Below are 22,177 nucleotides of genomic sequence, written 5' to 3'. Positions count from 1 at the left end.
GCTCCGTGATCACGTTATTAACGAGACACCGCCGAACCGTGTTTATCGTGTATATCGGTCCACGGCCGCACTCCATCCGAGCTACTTAGCAAATATTTGTCGCGACAGGGAAGGAGGATCGATACCAACGAAATTAGTTCGCTCGCTGCTTCTTTCGATATGCCTGTATGTGCATAATACGTATATGTATGTGTATGTGTGTCAAAAGTGTGCACCATCGTATCATACAACGATGGTAATTCGATTGATTGTGTGTGTGCGTGTGCGTTGTACGAGTGATGTACACAGCTCTAGGCGAAAACTCCCCGATATTTTGCTATGTTCTTCAACAACAATGTGCAATGCCATTTAATGAGGTAATAAGGTTGGGAACATTTAATTTGATATACAGAGTGTTATTACTTTTCCAAGTTATTTTCATAGATTTCTGGTGAATTTGTGAGATGATAAATGTTACTTTCATTAATTTATATATTTTACTAACATATATGTAACGACTAAAGTGTCCGAATACTTAGGACCATTGATCAGATGTAGATCATAATGATAAATTTCTTTGATCAAAGAACGTAAAATACGTACGATCGATCAATTTAATCGTCGTGTAATTGATTATCGTGATTTCACAAAATAATTGAAAGTTTATTTTACTTTGTTTGGTATTTATTCTTTTCTTTGATCAGAGATCTTATTCTATTTCTTTGATCAAAGAACGTAAAATATGTACGGTCGATCAATTTAATCGTCGTGTAATTGATTATCGTGATTTCACAAAATAATTGAAAGTTTATTTTACTTTGTTTAATATTTATTCGAGACCTATTTTCTCTCGTACCTATATTACTTTCTTCTGGTTACCACCATAAATAAAGCTAGTTAAAATTTAATTATCAGTTCCGAAAGTAATTAACACGAAGTCTGAAATTAATCAACACGCGGATGGCATCTTCGAACGAGATTCTCTTCGCATCATCGTATCGTCGTTGCTTTCGTCGCGTTTCCCGGCGACCGATCTCCTTTTCCAACGATTCATTATTCCCTTTCGCAACAAATACACTGTAAGGATTAATCAGAACTAGGGGTATCAACAGACTCCGTAATATATTCCCTCGGGTTCGTACGTGACGCTTATTACGTAATTCACAAGCAGAATTATTTCATGAAATGATTAGAAGGTAAAACTGATAGTTATACGAACGCCGTATTACATTGTATATTAACATTGCATAAATATACGAATGGCAATACGAATCGCATTACATAAGATAACTACGTAATCCAGCTATTGATAATGTTAAACCACATTTACCCTAAGTGGATTGATTGATTCATTGGTAATTGAGTTCAATATTTGCTTCATTATAAAAGCAATGTAGCTTATGGTGAAATATAATTCTATATACAGGGTGGTTGGTAACTGGTGGTACAAGCGGAAAGGGGGTGATTCTACGCGAAAAAAGAAGTCGAAAATATAGAATAAAAATTTTTTTTTATTTTTTTTTCAAATTTTTTCATCGAGACAACGATCTACAGTGAGATCCGTTATAACGTACCGCACGCGTACCGAGCGAAAATTCAAAGTCGATTTTCTCGAAAACAAAGCCTCAAACGACAAATTTTTATTCTATATTTTCGACTTCTTTTTTCGCGTAGAATCACCACCTTTCCGTTTGTACCACCAGTTACCAACCACCCTGTATATACAGATATAGACAATTTGTTCCCCTTATTTCTTGATACTCATCGCTGTCGTTGCTCCAACGAAACGACGTTATCGTAATATTTTTCAATGATTTTTTCGATTACTATAATTGCTTTCTGATTTTCTTAAGGTAAACTGAGGCGTCTACTTTTCTCTCTAAACTTATTATCGCTTTTAGGCGCTATTGTTGATGTTTTGTTAGAATGAAATTCAAGCAGATAAGTATGTTTTAACATCGTTTCCTGCCTGTGTAAATCAAACGTCGTTGAAAACATCTTCGACAAGCGCGCCGCTTGAATTATTCAACATTCCACGGGTTTATCACTTTCTCTCTATACAAATGCATGATAGAAGCGCGTGCAACGTATGTAATCATACGGTGCGACTAAAAGGAGCCATCGAAACAAGAATTCATCACGTACACTCAGATAAATTAAGATCGAATCGCTCTTCTGTCGTTTATTTCAATTTATCCTGTCTTTCGAACCAACTTAATTATTGGAACATGAAATATCCATACTCGTATTTCGAAGTATTTCTAAGTACGTGTCTGAACACGAACACGAAGCAATAACGCATTCGACATGCAATTTACAAATAAATTGAAACGATAACGAAACCTTTTACTACTCCATGATCAACATTATGATCGAGTATCTCACTTTCGATTAATCTCAGTAAGAAGTATGCAATATTTTACTTTGCTTTGGACAGGATTATTAATTAATTAAGGATACCGAACAGTTTTTACCGATAAGGTTGTTCTTCGAGGTGAATTTGCAAAGGCAAGAACTGCCTTGGTTAGGGCAAAAGTCCGTCCGAGGTAAATGCATTTAGGTCGCGCAATTCCCCTACAAGCCAAAGAAACTTCTGCCACAAAGGCGTAGGTGTAACACATGGCGGTTCAACTTTTTACTTAACCTTCGAATGAGTAACAGGCTTACTCGTCTTTGTGATTTAAATTACAGGATGATAGGTCTTGAGATGTAGTTGTGAAAATTAAAATTGTAGTGGCACATGAATCACATTGGGGTCACCAATTATTGTAGGATGATTAAACGTGTTGGTGATGTATAGTGATCGGTAATCAGTCTTTGGAAACAGTTTAGAGCGAATCAATCTGTAATCAGTTGGTTAGTATCGAGCATTTTATATCGACCAGTATCCAGCGAACTATGGTTGATTTTGTATTCTGTATTACATATTTAAAATATTTTTAAATACATTTGACGTCACTATATACCAACACGTTTAATCATCCTCCACAAAATTATGGAACATGAATTTTAATCTTCAAAAAGTATATTTTTGACTTAATTCGAGAGACAGACGGACGTCTACGAGTAATCGGACGTCACTACGTTTAACCAAATTTTCCAATATATTTAAAGTCATCTAAATGTAGATCGTACGATCAATACGATGAAATTGTACGAACGTAACATGTATGTATATGTAGCACATGCAAAATATCTCCGACAGAACATCTCGAATATTAATAGATCCTAAGGTCTGTTCAAAATCAACTGATCTAAATGAACGGTCACGAATAGACTGCAGATTTTCACGCATTTATAAAATAGAAATGTATACAATATATAATGTATAACAATATATAAAATTATAAGAAGACGAAATAAATTTCGATTTATATTTCATTTCCTTAATTACGTTTATAAAAATATGAGATTGCATAAACATCCGCCGTGTAATGCCAATATACCTTCGATAAATATCGCGACCTTCGTTTCTGTCCATCTACCATTAATTTCAAACAGACCTCGATATCTCGATTAAAAGTTTCATTCGGCATGCCCAGCAAAATTATATCGTCATCGAACACAAAGCAAACGAAGAGTAACCGTGAATAAATCGCGAGTCTCGCCAAGAGACGTTCCAATCAACAGATAAAACGTCAACCTTAAAATATTGCGTTCGTGTCGCATGCTGCAAAGGACAAGCAAAGCATACCCAGACAGAAAGAAGCAAGAAGGCATTCCAAGGCGAAAGGAAAGAAAATATGAAACACGCGGTTGAAAAGAGAAGAACGGATGATAGATACAGAGACACGCGTTACACGCAGAGGATGAAAAATAAAGAAAAAGAAAGTTGCGTTTAATCGAAAAACCAGCGAACCTTCATCGCGTCGGTCACGATCGGTAGCCCTTCAGGGTTGGTACCCTTCCGGTGTGGTGTTGTTCTCCCGGGTGCGCGACCGCTTCACTGTCAGACAGAAAAAAAGAGGAAGGGAAGAAGGCTAGGCCACCCCGTTAGCAACCGCCACCAGTTTATATTTATACACGTACGTACGTACCTTACACACGCGCGCAAACACATACACGCGGCTATTTATACACTTGTATATTGTATATTACGCTGTACAAAAGCCTCGGTTCATGTAGTGATAGAGATACAATAGCAGCTAATTATATTTAAAGACCATAGACGAAAACAATGACAGCAAATATTCCACGTTGTAATATTGTGTGTCACCAAAACTATTCCTTTATTTGGTTGGAAGAATGTATTTCTGTACTCTATCGAAAGTTCCAAAAATGATTCTTTATTTGATTTATTAGGAAACTTATATTGGCGAAACTCATATTAAAGTTTCTTTCTTAAATATTTTAACATCGAAATCAAGAGACGAGAAGGTAGACTTATCTTACTCAAGAGAACGACAAAAGAGTGAGAAAAAATATTACAATAATTATTCAAATCAATAATACTTTTTATGTTTCAAATTATAGCATTTAATGAGAATTTTTATATCCATTCGGAAAATTAAAATATTTCCTTTTGGTAGATTCGAGTTAAAACTTTCGCACAGTTAGTATTTGCGTGCGTTTGTGCCTGTACGTGTGTACGTGTAGTCAAGCCATCACCACACCCCTTGCTACGCCACCTTAAACTGGATAATTCGGGACAAAGGGAAGGAAATGAGGAAAAAAAGGGGAAACGAGGATGGAGGTTTCACCGGGTGTAAAGCACGCCTCCTGAATTACATATACGCATGCTAACACAATGGCAATAGTTATTTTCCCTCAACGCAACTAGTTTCCTTGTCTCATTCTTTTTTCCCCAATCTGACTCTTTTTCTCTTCTTAGCTTATTATATCATTTACTTTATTTAATACTCTATGTGTTGTACGTGCGGCAACTACCCCTAACGTGTTCACTGTTAATGCAACATCGTTGATGCATTATGGACCAAGTCTTTTGCGTATGTTTGTAATTTTCTGTGTTTTGCTGCCGGATGGAGAGAATCAACACGTTTCCACGGGAAATATATTCGCTAATGTATGTTTCCTTGTATAACGAGGTTTTCAGTGGTGTTTTTATATTACGCCAATGGAGATGGGGCGCAGAAACCTCCGTAAGCCCCGAGCTTAACTCGAACAAGACCAAATACGCTGTGTATTCTAATGACTGCTGCTTACATTAAATCGTTGCGTTTTTAACTTCTTATGAAAACTAGTATCGTTGTTATTAAATTTTTCTTTCCAATTTAGAAGCTGGAAATTATTTCGAGAGAATATTATTTTCTTCCTTCTATATATTTTATGAATACACTATATTTATTGTATCAATGCCTTTTGCATTTTAACTGCATTTTTTAGGAAATAATATCATTGCTATAATACGTTTCTTTTCAATTTAAAAAATGCAAATTATTTCGAAATAATATCATTTTCTTCCTTTTACGTGTTTTATGAAATTATATATATCGTATCAATGCTTTTAACATTTCAACTATATTTTTTATAGACTGATATTATTGTTACAATACTTTCCTTTTCAATTTAAAAACTGGACATTATTTTGCGATAACATATATGTTATACAACTATATAATATTTACTCTGTTAAAAGGGTTATTATGTAAGAAAGATCTCGATAATTTTTATAATATCAACATCAAATGAAAGTAACTGATAAAAAATTACACACGTAATAAACGAGAGAAAATAGTTCGCGTAACGAAATGTTATCAAATCAACTCCGCGTTATATTCTATTACGAACGTATCAACGGTAAATAGGTTAAAGTTCCAGGAACACGTACGTTTAATTTCCGCTCCACTAAACTCTTTTGCTTAAAGCATCTATAAATGCGACTCAAGTACCAAACGATACTTCTGATTGAAATGTTTGTCGCTTTTCCCTCAGATATACGAACAAATATTTGTAGAAACGGGAAAAAAATCCAAACTATGCGTCTGTCGGCTGCACAGTGAAAGAAAAAAAGAAAAAAAAGAAGAGACAGATCCATAAAGTGTAAATCCTGACTTTATTATGAGTGGCACGAACGAGATTCATTCTTCCATCGATCGTTCGAAACGGCGCGACGTGTGGCATAGGAATTGAAATCGTAGCCTATTTGCTTTCCTCCCGTATATCCTTTTCACAGAAAGCACGCACTACGAACTTCTCTCTATGCCGATATGTCTGCATTTTTTTTTTTTTTATTTTACTGCGGTATGTATGCAATGTTTAATCGTTATCTTCTATCCTTTTGCACCCTCGCGTGCATGCAGCAAATACCTCGTTATACGATGCTGGAAACGTTTATACGTTTCGTTGGTAAAAATCTACCCTTGTTTTCGATTAAAAAATTACAGTATTGATCGGTGATATATGGTAATAATAATTGAATCTTCTTTGTGGAAAAGAAAAGAATCAGAATATTTGTCTGGGGTTACATCTTTCTACGCATAGTCTATCGTGTTTAACGTATTGCTGAATTATCTGAGTCTTTAGAATCTTTCATTTTTATGAATCTACTACTACGAAGGTTAATTCTGTATACGCTACCGGTGTTACTATAACAATATTGATAATGTAAATATTTCTATATGAGTTTGTTTCTAAGTTTTTTAATTTTTCTGTATAAACTATGTAGGAATTACGAATATACTATATGCAAATACTTATTATACGAATACTAATTTACACAATATTTTTCAACGGTGTAAATATTCCAACTTTGATGTAATAACTGGACATAAAAAAAAGTTGTTTAAAAACTGCCGGGAATGATATTTTATCAGCATCGTTCGAATACAAGCGTTAGAAGGAAGTCAAATATTTCTCTATTTTCTATATGAAGTTTCATAAAAATCGAGAATACCAAAAACTGATTCGCGTGGCCAGTGTCACGGTTATATTTCATTTTCACAGCAAAAAATGTCACACCTCGAAAGACATTTTAACATTTTATTCGCCACTTCGCATTACGTTCCTTTTCGTTACATTTCTTTTTCTTTTTTCGCAGACTCGTTTGTAACGTCGAAAACGAAATTCTTAAAACACCCGGCAATAAACCGAAAAAAGACGTTTTCAACAGAGATACGAGGAAAATTCGGTGGATTTTTCAAACGTTGACGCGTTCAACTATAAAAACGGTGCGACCAGCACGCTCCGGGAACCGTGTGTCCCGAAACTGTGAATGGCCGCAATATAAAATGCAAATGACACTTTCACCAAACTGTGGGGGCGTCTCATTTTCGTGGAAAGCCGTTTAAAAAACTGCCACCGCAGATGTTGCTTGAAAAACTTGCGAAACCTACGTGGCTTGCATGACGCATGGTGATCAAAACTTTGTCGTAACTGGGATTATTTATTCCCACCGGTGGAAATATACAAGTTTTACTCAAACTTCTTAACAAACAATTTCTTCGAATATCTTTTATAATTGGAAACGATATACAACGGTACGTGAAAGTATCTGAACACTTACAGACATCTCTTCTAAATATACGTATTATGTGTATTATGCGAAACATTTTGATATTTCATTAACGTTGTAACGAGACCAAACGATTATATTGATAGAGTTTGAAAGAAATCTGAAAGTATAGATTTAGCAGAGATGGTAAAAGTATTTAAACAGTTACTTCAATAACCTCGATATTTTACGTGGGACTATCTTTAATGGTTATTATATGCTTAAAATTATTATTTATGTCGTAGAATAATTATTTTACTCAATATATATTTACAATGAATGTCTTGTAACTTCTGTATGCATTTCCAGATTGGTTTCAAACATCCATACAATCATGTCATTAAGGAAATTTCAAAATATTTTATATGATGCAATATATAAAAGTTTGATACTGTGATAAGTGTTGAAATTCTTTCACGAGCCAGTGTATCTAGCTAGGGCCATAAATCGTTCAGTGATCAGAATTTCTAATTTTCGACGACTGCAACAAATAATTAGAGATAAATATCCTTTCTGTGGTTTATCCATTTTCTCCAATATGGGGTGTCTGCTTTTTAATTTACAATTACAACTTGGTCGTAACTGAATTGCTGCGTATAAATACCTGAACCTTTTTCATTACCTTGATGCGTAAAATCACACCTTATAAATATGGCTGAAACTTTTTCATACCCCGTATATGTACAGTTACGCGAGATTGAAAGGAAAGATGAAGGAAGATCGGTGCCAATAAGGTGCTCGAAGAAAATTGAACGAACGATCGAAGTTTGTTTAATGTTAATGTTGTCTTCGATCGCGGGCGTTTCGAATTTCGCCTCCGAACTTCCGCTTACAGATCGATGCGTCTCGCGAATCTTTATTTATGGACCGATCGTTCTAGATCGTTTTAGAGGAATTTACTCGAGGATTCCATTTGCAGACGTATAAATTATTCCACGGATAAAGCAGGAATAATACTGGCGCTAACATTTTCAGGAATCGATTTCGTTACTGTTTCACTTCGACTTGTCAACACCTGCCTGCCTTACCGGACGCTTTTAAGGATTAAAAGCTCGGCATTAAACCTGGAGACAGATTTATTTGATTTCACAAACAGATAACTTCTCTCACGAAATTATGATTGGCGTTGTCTGTTTTCTGGTTACAACAGAAATTAATAGAGTGCTTCTGTCATGAAAAATCAGGAAACGTTATTAGTATTAGAAATCAATTTGTTTCCTTTGTTTACGAATTAATATCTGAATGAAAATTTCTCGAATATTCGGAGAAAATTCTTCTTCTATTTCATAAATATTAACGTGTTGAAACTTTTGTGTCAACAGATATAAATATAATTTATTTTCAACGCAAATAAAACAACGTTTAAAAAAATATTTTTAAATAAAACAATTATTATGTTCAAAAGATTGGTAACATGATCGATGAGTTAATTCCCTAGTTAATCAGCAAAAACAGATCGAATATAATACGTCGAATAAATATTTCTATATTGCTTAAGTAATAGAAATAGTAAATGAAATTGTTTTTTAAATTAAATAGTCACAAATTGACTTTCTAGTAATCATGTATAAACATGATCAAGAAGAACAGTTCAACGGAGAAGTATTGCTCCGAGGATACAAATGAAGGAATCCCGAGGAGGATTACGAACTTCTATGATATTTTCTTAATTAATGTTAGTGCAACTTCAAGCCCGTGTCTGTTGTTGTCTGTGATAGATCGTATCGTCACTGGATATGAGAAATCAGATTCAGACAAATCGACCATTTCAAAAAATTTTCATTTTCTCACAGGTTTCATTTTCATTACAATTTCACATGTTCCTGCTGGGGGTAGCCACCCTCATGATAATCAAACAGTCAAAAAATTCTACCAAATGTCCAAATCGGACAAATTGTGAATGTAAACAACTAAATAAAAAAAAAAATTTCACATGTGGCAAAAAAACAAAAAATAAAGAAAAATCAACATTTAATTCTCGACATACCTTTTGATATAATCTAAATAGATAAAAAATTTAGCATTCAAATGGACACGCCATAATCCAATGTACGAGAAATTATTCTATTTCTCATCTTTTACTCGACAAGTTATTCCTATGCTTAAACATCGACAATCGATCAACTTGAACAAATATTTTTTAAAAAATTCTATTTTATTAAAAACACAATTCTAATAAAAATTTAAGCGTTCAGATTTTGTAATATATTTAATTCAAAATTCACAATAAAAGAGATGAAAATGACAAATGACGCCATAATTCCAATACAACGAGGAAGTTGTCAACGAATTACTGTCTCGTTGGTCGAATCCCGGTAGATTAATCGCTGGTCGAGTTTCCAGAAATCACTTCCCGAACCTGCCAATTATTTATCTGCAAACAACGGTCGATCGTATCGAAATCTGCGTTTTCCGCTAGAAAACTAGAATCTCCGGGAAAACGCTTCTCAAATCCGGGGAGCGATTAATCAACCCAACCAGTAAATCGAGCTTCACGATCTCCTGATGAAAAATGAATTCCCGCTTCGGAAGATTTCCAATCGATGAACCTGCTCATCGAACCTTCCGCTCAATCGAACCTCGTAGATATCTTTAGAAATCGCCTAACGCCTCCTAACTCGATAAATACGAGTATGAGATCGATGCTTCGTGAGAAAATTTAAGAATAACACACAGAATAACAACGCAGAAGTAACGAGTTTTGAAATGAGACGCAAAGATAACACGTACATCATCTGGAAACTCTATATTAATACTCTTCGATGAAACTTAAGTTGTTTGTACACTTTATGAACAATTAATTACGCAGATAAAAAATTATATAGATATTTTTTGCTTCTAAGTTAATCCTTTGAATTAGTTAGGATAATTTTTTAGGATATTTGGATATTTTCCAATGTAATGCGAAAATTGTCAACAGATTCTCGTCGACCCACGTATAATTATTTCTTAATCATCATCGTTTAAACGAGTTCAACAACAACGCGTGTACAGTACGCAAAATACCGATCGTTTTCAAAATGGATCTCTACGCGAAGAAGTCCTCGAAAAGATTGGTCCATAAATACGTCACGCGAAGACGCCGAAAATGAATCGGCAAGGAACCGATTAAACGATCGATCTTGTTAAGAAAGAACATGGATAGATCGATCAGCGCGGAAGAATGGAGGGTAAGTGCAGGGTGCGGGGATCACACTTACAAGACTTACGATCGGCGTGTCTGGTCCTCTTGCGTTCCCTCGGCGTTGTTCTCGTTGCCGGTGTCTTCGTTGCTGTTTTCACCAGCGATTCCAGCAACTCGTCGTCACCATCAGTCAGATTCCCGTTGGTGTTTTCGTCGCGAAGCAACGGGGCCAGCGATGTGCGACCTGAAATCCACATTTCGTGTTCTCTTTACAATTTCGACGTTGGAATTTTGAACTTAATTCGTAAAACAGCGGAATCCCAATCCTTTGTTAATATTTCATTTAAAGAGTTTAAGGAGTTATAAATTGTTTTATATTAGTTAACGGGCTTAAAGAATCGTTGCTTTGTCTATTTGTTGTTATCTCTTCCGAAAAGTACTAGATATAACAATAATACGTATTAATAGTTCATAAACTATTATAAGTTTAATCTTTATTTAAATCTGTAAAATTTATTTGAATATTATAAGAGAAAATCTTGGGGAACGACTCAAATAATAAATATTTCATATTAAAAGTAATGCAGATGAAAATTAGTTCAAAGGACAGTTAATTTCATTAGTGTAGCAATTTTATTTACAAAAGTTAATTTCCATTTTCTTTAAGAATGAAATTTAATTACACGAAAGATTATCATTTTTTATTACTTTATAATTAATCATAAGGTAAACGCTGTTCCTTTAGTTAGAAAGATTCGGCATTAGCGCACGCGATGAACTTCCGATAGGAAGAAAGTTCGTGGCTAAAACCTCAGGCCTGCGAACTGCGTCGAATGCAAACTGAGAATAATCCGATTAGGGAGTGGAATATTTCTGGCGAACTTCCTATGGAACGAACGATGAAAGATAGATTCTGGGTAAATGTGTCACCATGTGGAAAATTACGTCATCGAAACGGGGTTGTTTAAAGATGCAATTATAGAGGAACCGATGATTTATGCGGGAATTAATAATAACGAGGTTTTCATTCATCGAAAACAATATTAACGTTTAATATGTACGTTTCATAGAGGTTTAATTGATCAACTCTACTTGTTATAAATTTCTCAATCTCGCAACATACGTGTAAGTACATAATTAATATTCGATTCTCAAAATACATTTATCTTAAGAAGATAACATAAACAGTAAGTTCTTAGTCTGTCGTAGTCTGTCGTTTCAATTTTACATTCGTACTACTTCCACTTCCAAATTCTACCGTCAGAAAATTTATTCTAAATCTCAGCTAGTACCATAGATGATTGTAAATGTAAATCTTAATTAATGTAAATTTATTCAAGTTTCATTGATATTTCGAATCTTCTATTCTTTATACTTCTCTTTTATTTCAATATTCTCGTTGTATTACGTTATACATCTAAGGAAGACGTACAAACACACCTGAAGACCTAAAGAAAGGTTCCATCCTGATCATCGAATCTCAAAATATGTCCCACATCACAAACATGTCCCAATCTTCGCAATATCACAATCCATCGAAAGTCGAAATACTAAAATGTTATATGCCAACGTTCTTAAACCTTCTCTGTTATTAACGATTCTCGACACATATTTTCGTCGAACACAGAGGTACCGCGACGTTTACTCGAACAGTCGATACAAGGAGACGAAGTCATTTTTCTTTCGTAGTGGCTCTCCGGTCAACTCTTGGCGGAACAGTCTCTCTATACTGTCGGTCCACGGGGCAGAAACTTCGGAACCGTCAAAAGCACGGTGAGTTCCTTTGAGAGCTTCTTTGAAACTCGCCTGAAAGAAGCTTCCATTGGCGGTCTCGGCGGCTGTGTAAATCCGATACGAAGGTTGCTCACGAGAAGAACCGTAAAGAAGGAGATGAGAAGGCAGTGGGAATTCCCATGAAGCAGGGTCAAAGGAAGGGCCAAGTTTTGCGATGTGGTCAACCCGATGTGGGTCTTCAATGTCGCAGATTACTGGACTTTCGTCACTCTGTTTATTTTCGAGGAGGTTAAACGATTTTAACTTTACAACTATCTAGCAGGAAATTGTCTACTATTTCATCCTTGCAGTGACATAACTGCGAGAATTTCTAATGACGGTTGATGATACGTAAATTTTTCTATCAAGTATTGTGTGCATACATGCTACTGTTTATAAAGCCAAACATTGGTGAACTTGCGATATCAATCTGAGAATTTTACCAAAAAGTAATGGCTAGTTAGTAATTAGCATCTACTATCTTTTCATGGAAACAGTATTTTATCATCAACATCAACATCATTTACCATAGTGTTTGCAGAATTTTTTAGCTTTTTTATAATGATACTTAGAACTATGAATACGCCAAATAAGAGACTAGGAAACCAGAGAATTAGGAAACTGGTAAACCTCTGCTTATTTGCTGAGTGTTTCCTGACGCCTTGTGTATCTAGGAATCTCGGGCATCCAGACACTTCGAGAACCGTGAGATCTCGAATATCATGGCGCGTCAGTGGTCTTAGGACCTTGTCCACTATAGCATCTTGAAGACTTCGATAATCCTAGGATTAAAACGATTCGTACGGTACGACTCTTGGGATTTTGAAAACTTTAAAATGACGAAATAGAACTTATACGATCAATAAAACTTCTGTGAATATTTGTTTTTCATTTTATAAATCCATACGTATTTTTATTCAATTTTATACCTACAACTTAGGTCTATTTAGTACCTATTGATGGACACAAACCTTCTGTCCCCGATACTTTCAAAACACAAATCTAAGATTTAATTCTACAAAAATTTATTCCTCGAATACATCAGAATACATGAACCGGTACGATCACTTTGGAAATGGAATCTACTGTCTGCCTCCAGGTGACCGGATAAAAGTTCCGTATTCATACATTAATTAAATAATACCAATTAAATTTTTCGTATTATCTTCTCCTCCTTCCTTGAATTCTGCACCTCGTGTACCGTATTAAAAAATCTCCCAAATTCCTCGGGTCTACCTGAACCGTTATAACTGTATATAGCAGCAAAAGGTATATCTACAAAAAGAGGAAAGAAAAGCCACGGTTGCTACCCTTACCTTTCCCTTAGCTTTTCATTTTCAGCAATCTCGACGTAAATACAACCCTCTCAAGGAAACCGCGGATATGAATGCAATAACGGGTCGGAAGATACCCGTCTGAGAGAGAATCTGCCGCGACAAATCGTGATCCTTGAAGCGGCAGAGGACCACGTGGAAAAATTCACATGATATATCTAGGTGTTCAACTCGCGGGGTCATAGGCGACAGAGGGGATGTTGTCCACGTAGTGAAGTAGCGGCTCGACTTAGACGGGGGCGTTTAGATATTTTATAGAGGAGCATACAAGGGAATAAAAGGAAGGAAAGTTATGATGGCTGCGGATCTCAGGTAATGCACGGGCATTGGCAAGTTTACGAGCCGTAAAGAGGTGGTTCCACCCTCTAAGACCCTTATATGTGTACAGTTCACGGTAAGCATAAGAATTTCAACGCCTTTTTTTTTTGAAGGTAGAAGGGGAAGAAGATGCGATGACAATACGAGATGATTTTCCGTGACCTGCAAGATATCTGCTTTTCGTTATTCATCGATTTCCACAAAAACTGTTGTGATCATCTTCTGTGGTGTATCCCGAGAGCTAATTCCGTAACTGAAATATTGGAAGTTGCCATAAAACAGCCACGCAATCGACACGGAAATAGCATTGCTCGGCCCGGTGCACCCGCAAGGTAATCGAAATTGCTTCGTCGAGTTGTATAGAATTTGGAATTTGTCCCACGAAATTGCTTCGTAAACAACAGGTCCTGATATTTTATGGGAATTTTTGTGCCGTTTTACGTGTAATAGTGCGTGGAAAAGTGCCTAGGATGAAATTGCGAATAATGACGTTTAGAATTTTCTAGCGTATATCGAGTATAATAATAGGAAGATAATTTGTTTTGTACAGAATTTCAGATTTGTCACGGGAAAATGTTTGGTAACTCATTTTAAGAATCGTATTTCAAATAACTAGTATATAGTCGGATAAAGATAATTGAGAATACAAGTATAAGTTGTGTCATTATGTGGATAATACGATAATATGTATTAATAAATGATTATTATCAGTAACAAGTATAGACATGTTCTTAGAGCTACGAATGGATAACGACAGTACGCTATAAATGGTTTTCTAACTTTAATAACGAAACTCTCAACTTGAAAATTGTATAAACTGCATTAAAATTGATTGTAGTTTGAAATTAGTTGCCCAAACTAAATTTCACTTCTTTAATTAATTTCGCTGAGAGGGCGTAAACAGTTATGTCTGAAAATTACGCTTTTCTACGTTCCTCTTGATATAGCAAAATGATAATGTCATATTTGCGGCAACCCTTTATGTCTTGTTATACATTCTTCCTTGTTTCAGGAATGCTCAAATTTTACGTAGCTTTATCTACAACTAACTCCGAATTCCATCTCGTCGACTAAGTTATCTCGTCGCTTCCGTAATATATTGTATGATTTAAAAAAATTTCATCACGAATGCGACAACTTCATCCCGTTTTCCACATTCTCAACATCCTATGCACTTGGCAGCTGTCTAATTAATCTTGCTATTACTTTTGCTATGCATATTTTCTTTTCTCATTTCCACATACGCTAACGAAAACATGAAAATGTAAAAAAACGCAAAGCTGTTGCGAAGAATTTTTGCAATATGTTACAAACGCTGCATATATCTCCGATAAGATAGAACGACAGTAGTATATACCAATATCTAGTCAGACAAGTGCTACTCTGGCTGTCTCTTGCAGCAGATATCATCGAAGTATACGATACTGGCATTTTTTTGCATATTGCGTTCAAATAATATCTCTTTTATATGTACAGTGCTGTACTAAAATCTTACGTGGCTCATCGAGAAGAAATATTACAGTTTTACGAACGCGTTGAGAAACGTTTGGTATTATGTTAATTTTCATCGACTCGTTGGTCGTTTTTTTAAAGAAGTATTTAGTTAAAAACTCATAATTTGAAATAATTCATACCTTTAACAAGTTCTTCGTTTGTTTCCAAAAGTAATAACTCTTTCAGAAACATCAACGAATAAGTTTTTAATCGCTTAACTTCGCACTCTCTGCTATTTTCTTATTAATATTTCAGGAAGCCGCTTCTCGTTTCGCTTCTTTTCTCTCCTGGCTTATCTCCATGCGTATTTTATAAGATTTAGAACGAGGCTCTATTTATTGCAGTAGTTTCAAATTTGCGAATCAGGAGCAACCATAAATAAGCAACACCATAAACAGAATTTCTGATGTAGTTGGCGTAAGACTTCAGCACAGCGTATTTTCTTCTCTCGTATTCGTAAGCGCATAAACGCACGATCCATACGAACAAGATTTTTTAATCGACAACAAGTTCTACGTACACAAAAACCCATATTAATTACGCGAATAATTTCATTTGCAAGTAGTATGTATCAATACATCCGAAAATATAATATCACGTAACTCATCTCAAGGCGAGATAACGAAATTCTAGACGATTTGTCATAAACAAGACTCAGCGGAAAGCTTTCTCGAAGAAAGAGCAGGCAAAAAGGAATGAGACAAAAATGCGAGACGAAGGAAAATATTGAAGGTGGGCAGGGAAACAACGTAAACCCCTTTCACGCGGGATTATCTTCTAAACGCGATCCTCGCCGTTTCTTTCGAGGCGCAGAGTGCGCGGCGTTCTGAAATCTCGATGCCGTTACTTTTCATTTTCCGGTAACACCGTCAAACGAGCCGACGCTATCCTCGAATCTAGCCTCGAGAGCGTTTGCTTAAGGAGGGCATTTATCTCGTGTGCCGCCACCGGTTCCAACGCTACAGAAACGAGGAGAAATTTTCGCACTTTGTTCTTATCTGCGCCGCGGAGCCACCCTTTTAAGGCGACGCGTTATATTTCCGACCGCTAAGGAGGACCACGAGAGTTTTGGCTAGCTAGCCATTCTTTCACCTGGGCCAACTAAATCCGAAAGGTCCTGAAAATGAGAATTTTTTCCCCTCTCTGTTTAGAATGCGTCATTGAGAAAAGAAAGGATATTATCGAGATGGAAAGAAAATGTTCATTTTTTAGGTAAAAAGAATTGAAGCAGAATTTTGCTTTTTGAGGGTACAGTTTACTAAGAGACGCTTATGGAATTCGCGAATTAATTTATGATTTCAAAGTATTTCGAAATATATTCGTAAATTATATTTATATTTTATTTTCATTTAAATTATACGACTATGTATTCCACGTGTGGATATTCTTTAATGTCGTGCAAATTAAACAGACTTCCTTGTTCTATCTCAAAGCAATTAAATCCTCCTATATTTTCTGCACATCGATTAAGCAATGAAATGATTAATCGTTTATCGCAGGAAACTCTGAAATTATAAAGTACCGGGAGAAAATTAACTCCGTAGATAAAATGTACTTTATTTATCCGCAATTACTACCATAAAACCCGTAAGCGCAGTGCCATTCATTTAGTTTTACGTTCTTTTCCACTTTCATCACTTTTCAACGCCATTAATTCGCCATCGAAGGCGTAACGAGCTCGTATGATAGTGCGAGTTACACACGAGCGCAATAAATTTCTCTATCGTACATGCAAATGAAATTAGTAGCTTGTTCCATGGGGCTCGGCGAAAGAACAGAGGGGAAAAAAAAGAAGAAATATGAAAACGTAGCAGTGATTTCTGCTCTTCGATCGAGCACAACAAGCGACGGTATTATTTCGTTCTATTGCCCCGTTCTGTATTCTACGGTATCGCGGAGCCAGACGTCGCGTAATGTAGAAATATGAAACTTGTCGGTGGCAGGATATTAGAATGTTTCGATCGATGAACGATGCGACACACAGAAAACGGATTTATGTTGCAAATTGCGCTTTGATGTCCGATGGAAGAACGAATCGAGCAAATATTTCGCGTGATACTACGTTATTTAGCACACGGTCCATCTTTGTCGAATGATATAGCAACAGAAATTGCAAGAGTTTTCCTGTAGAACACCTTTCTCTTTGTTTTTCTGTGCTTGTTTGTTACATTTTGTTGCTATAGTATAACATATCAATAACAGTAATACGCGTATCAATCGTTTTATCAATTATTAAGTGCGGGTTTTCAATGTACTTTTCAAAGAACTTCTTAAGACGATCTGCATGCTTTTTGTAATACTGAAAAATACTACATATCAGTCGGAACAGATTATTTTATTACAAATAAAATGCTCTGAATAATGTTTCAGTTCAATGATCGAGCGCATCGTCTCCGCAATATTATACTCAAATCACTTAGGTGGATTATAAAATGTCATCATAACTTGAAAATAAAACTATAGGAATATTTTTCTGTATCCTACAATTTAAGTATTTCGTAGATTCTTCTTTTTGTAGTACGCGCTATTAATCGAAAATATTTAGAATACTGTGCAACATAAAATATATAACATAGTTCTTTCACGAGCATTTGTGAAAATACTGGTATACAAGATACAGTAACAATAGAAAAAAAAATAAACAAATATATTTTTAAGGTTTTTGTAAAACCCTTATTGCAATATAGAAGATGAGAATTAGAATTAGAATGCAAAAAATAAAAAGATTAAGGAAAGAAAATGAAAGACTGTATTGTTTAAGTATACTTATACAATGCATGTATAGATCAATACATTTGAAGCCTGATAATTTCTTGTATTTAGTGTTTTAATAAATATTCATGAAAATTAGGCATTGTGCAATTTTATATCAACGCGATAAATTACATGGTATTTGAGAAATATATTTTATAATTCTGTTATCTCATTTTGTAGAGAATCCAATTAGCAAGCAATTTTCTCTTCTTTATTTTTACGTTATTTTTCACGTAGTACCTACGCGTGCTATTATACCCATTTTTTATTGTAAACGCATTTACGTTACGAAACTAATAGTAGCATGATTTTTTGCCACACTTTAAAAGTGAGTGCCCTGAAACACATTTATTTCACAAATAACACATCGTTCCAAAAATACAATAAACATTGTGTATAATAACTTTGTGATTTTTAATTAAGACTATGGAATTAAATAACAACACTACGCAAAAAAGAAAAAAACAAGAAAAAAGACATTCCGAGTCGGCAAATAATAAAGAAACTACCGACTTCGTTCGTTTCAATCGTTCGAGTTTCAACCTTACCTTATCCACTTGTAGCAAGAAGATAAACGCGCTTTATCACAATATTACTGATATCAGTTCCGTTATTACTAGTCGCTACCTGAGTTCAGGTTCAGTCTCTTTTAGTAAATTAAACAAATCGGTGCAATCTACTTCTGCTAAAAATGCGAAACGAGTTTTGTATCGGTGTTTTTGCTTTTCCAAAGTCGATCGTTTTCTGCTGTCTCTTCCTTTTACTGAGCAGTCAGATATCAGCGCAAACTGAGAATGAATCGTTCGAGAATGCGTTCGGTCTGGATGAGATCCAATCTATGGATAATAAAAAATCGAACGCCGAAAGTAATAAGTATACCGGACAGATATCTCCGATAAGAAAGCAAAGTTTATCCGGACAAGTGGATGTGAACGAAGATGAAGGTAATCACGATGACAAGGACGAAACGAAGAAAGGGGTAGAAGAAGTTTCGTTCAATGCCGTTAACAATTCTGACCAAAAAAATAAACCTGAGAATGAAATCACACTTTCCGATGGCTTCTCCGAAAAAATAGCCGGAAGAAGAAATAGAAAGTATGCGAGATACGGTAGGTGTCTCGATACCAATGGGCGTGACCACTATTTGTTTTTTTTTATTTGTGTAAAAAATATGAAAAAATAAATCAAGACAGGATATCTTTAAAATTTTAAGAGAATTTTTCCGTGAAGAAAAGTTGCACGTAACCCAGGCACATTTTTCTCTTAGAGGTATAATACCTGATTGATAGATGTACTATACGTAATTTTGCTATTTAATTCAATTAACGAATCAAATCTTATCTGTTTTATCAGATAAATCATTGGATCGTATCGTTGTCAGTTTCGTAACACGCTTTTTCAATCTTCCTTCCACATATATTTATGATATATTTATGATATCTGAATTAAAATTATTCCCTTTTTTCTACTATTACAATTGGCTTAAGCTAGATGATCGCGTTATGATCCACACGGATACATCTCGTTTTTGTTTCTACGACTTTTGTTTCTAAAGACATAATAGCGACATTAACAGAAAATCTACAAAAGCCAGTAACAGTATTTTCATTTTCGTACAAAATTATTAATTAAACTATTAAACGATGCAAATGTTCGAGATTATCGCACGTGACATCAAACATCGATACCAAAATATCAGAACTCCTGTATCCTTACAGATTTATCGGAAGCAGACAGATACGCGCCTCATTCGGATGGTTCAGTTCTAAATTATGTTTTAACGGAGACTAGATTGAAAGAAATTCGATCAAAATTCATGTATTGGTACGTCGACAAGGGTGGTAACAATGACGATGGCGATTATCAAAGGGAAATCCAAGCTTCGATGCCACAAGTACACAAGAATTTCAATTTTCAATTACCATTCTTCGGGCTCAGATTCAATTACACCAGAGTACGTTGCTCTTTGTCATCTGCTTATCAAAGTATCAGTAATTAATAGCTAACCTAACCTGCCAATATTAATAAATCCCCAAGTGTTCGTCTAAAGAATACATCACACGTTACAGGTATCAGTGAATGGTTACTTAGAATTTACCGATCCTCCGATGCATTATACTTACCCTCTGGTGTTTCCGGTCAGAAATTGGCCAAAGGAGAACGATCCTAGTTTTATAGGAATATTTTTCAGTAAATGTCGCATAGGAAAAATTCCACCAACAGACATAGACCAGAGGAGACCTGGCGTATACTTTAGGTAGGTTCAAAATTACAAAAATTATTAAATAAAACATTGAATAACGTAGGAATCGATTACGAAAATGAATTTTAGAGTGGAAGAAGATTTGCAAAACAGAGCAGATCAATTTGGCGTGGAAATGCGCGAACGTCTCAAATGGGATATTCGCGAAGGAATGATTGGAGCCGAAGCCTTCGACCCTAAACACGCAGTCGTAGTAACATGGAAAAATGTGTCGTTCGTCGGTGGTATCGATAATTCCCTCTACAAAACGAATACGTTCCAAATGGTCTTGGCCACAGACGAAGTGAACACTTACGTGATATTTAATTATCTGAATATTCAATGGACCAGCCACACGGAAGCTGGCGGTGATACTGTGAATGGAGAAGGCGGAATCTCGGCATTCGTAAGTTCATTCGAATCAATTTTTATACACGTTTCGCTTTTTAGGACTGCGCTAAATACATATTGATACATTAGACGAATCTTCTGTTATTCTTTGGTATAAAAATTTCATTATTTATTCAAGAACATAATTGCTTATTAGCTAAAGATAGATTTATTGTCGTAACTCGAAAAGTTTCTATTTCATAATTAATCGGTTGAAATTAATTAATCATTGTAACCTACGTATAGGTGGGTTTCAATGCCGGAAATGGCACAGGAAGCTACGAATACGAACCCTACTCACAAACGTGGATGATCCGCGATTTAACCAGAAGAGGATGTGTGAATGGTTTTCCAGGACGTCATATGTTTAAGATAGATGACAACATAATGCCTTCGGCATTCGGTTCGAGGCCACAAAGGTCCTGCAACTTAGGCTATTAAGTTAAACGAATTACTAAGTTGGTTGCTAACTGGTAATGCAAGTAACACCTTGTATAACATTTATCTAAATAAACATTGCTCCTAAAATTAATAAATATCCACTGAGTTATGAAACGGAGTGTACGTAGGTATCTACCTTTTGCAAAAATTACCTTTTTGAAAATGGAACTTCTGTAACTAACTTCGCGAAACTGAACCTTCGCGTGGAGGGTTCGTTCGATAATTCATAAAATGCAAGTAACTTATGAAAAAACAACTCCGATTATTCTTTCGACATTCAGCATGATCACAGATTAGAAACATCGAAAGAATTCCCAGTAAGCAAATAAAATAGCATACATCTACCAAATAAAAGAAAAAGAAAGATATGGGTTAGGCGGTAAAAAAAAGAAAAGAAAGAACAAGCGAGCTCGAAGAAGAAGAAGAAGGAGAAGAAGAAAGGCAAGCAACAGTAGAAAGGAAACTCACCGTCTTTCCTCTGTCTCCTCCATGGTAGGGTACCGTGAATACTCTCGACGTCGGAGATATCGCTTCCGAGCAGTTGCCTGAGCTCCGCGTCCGCGCGATCCTCTTTCGTCCTGAATTTACCAACCTGTAACGATCAGAGTGGATGTCGAATTCACGTGAACAGGCTGAGTGGTTGAAAAACGAGGGATGGAAAGAAGGAGAGGGGCGTCAGTTGGGTAAGAGATCCGCGTACGTTCGACGATATCGCGACAGAAATGAAAACGGAGACAAGCGGGATATTAATGCAACGGTAGGCAAGAAAAGAAATTGATTCTCCCCGCGGCAAAAAAGCAATTTATTCCCCTCGCCGGAGCGCACCATAATGCCGTTCACGCTCCGATAACTGTATTTGATGAGAGAGGAAAGTGGGG

At 35.7% G+C, this 22,177-nt stretch overlaps 2 protein-coding genes across 5 annotated transcripts in view; one reads left to right on the top strand and one right to left on the bottom strand.

Annotated features, from left to right (window-relative positions):
- Positions 1–22,177, bottom strand: part of LOC126874592 (FH1/FH2 domain-containing protein 3) — a 241,936-nt gene that overhangs the window by 3,636 nt on the left and 216,123 nt on the right. For 3 of the 4 annotated variants that reach the window (XM_050636828.1, XM_050636834.1, XM_050636818.1), the window contains 2 exons: positions 21,768–21,891; positions 10,630–10,797 (listed from right to left, as the gene is read on the bottom strand). In XM_050636828.1, coding sequence (XP_050492785.1) covers positions 10,630–10,797; positions 21,768–21,891 — 292 coding nt within the window. Of the gene's footprint in view, positions 1–3,838; positions 3,926–10,629; positions 10,798–21,767; positions 21,892–22,177 lie in introns of all 4 variants that reach the window. The other variant, XM_050636840.1, reaches the window with a different exon arrangement.
- Positions 18,333–21,753, top strand: LOC126874668 (protein mesh-like). Its single transcript, XM_050636988.1, has 5 exons — positions 18,333–19,335; positions 19,945–20,180; positions 20,296–20,483; positions 20,559–20,874; positions 21,105–21,753. Exons 1-5 carry the CDS (start codon positions 18,918–18,920, stop codon positions 21,297–21,299), a joined length of 1,353 nt encoding a protein of 450 aa, XP_050492945.1. The 5' UTR covers positions 18,333–18,917; the 3' UTR covers positions 21,300–21,753.

Source organism: Bombus huntii, chromosome 2 (genome assembly GCF_024542735.1).
Source record: "Bombus huntii isolate Logan2020A chromosome 2, iyBomHunt1.1, whole genome shotgun sequence".
Classification (NCBI taxonomy): Eukaryota; Metazoa; Arthropoda; class Insecta; order Hymenoptera; family Apidae; genus Bombus; species Bombus huntii.
Note: the sequence above shows the minus strand (reverse complement) of the source record. Positions and strands in the feature narration are given on the sequence as shown.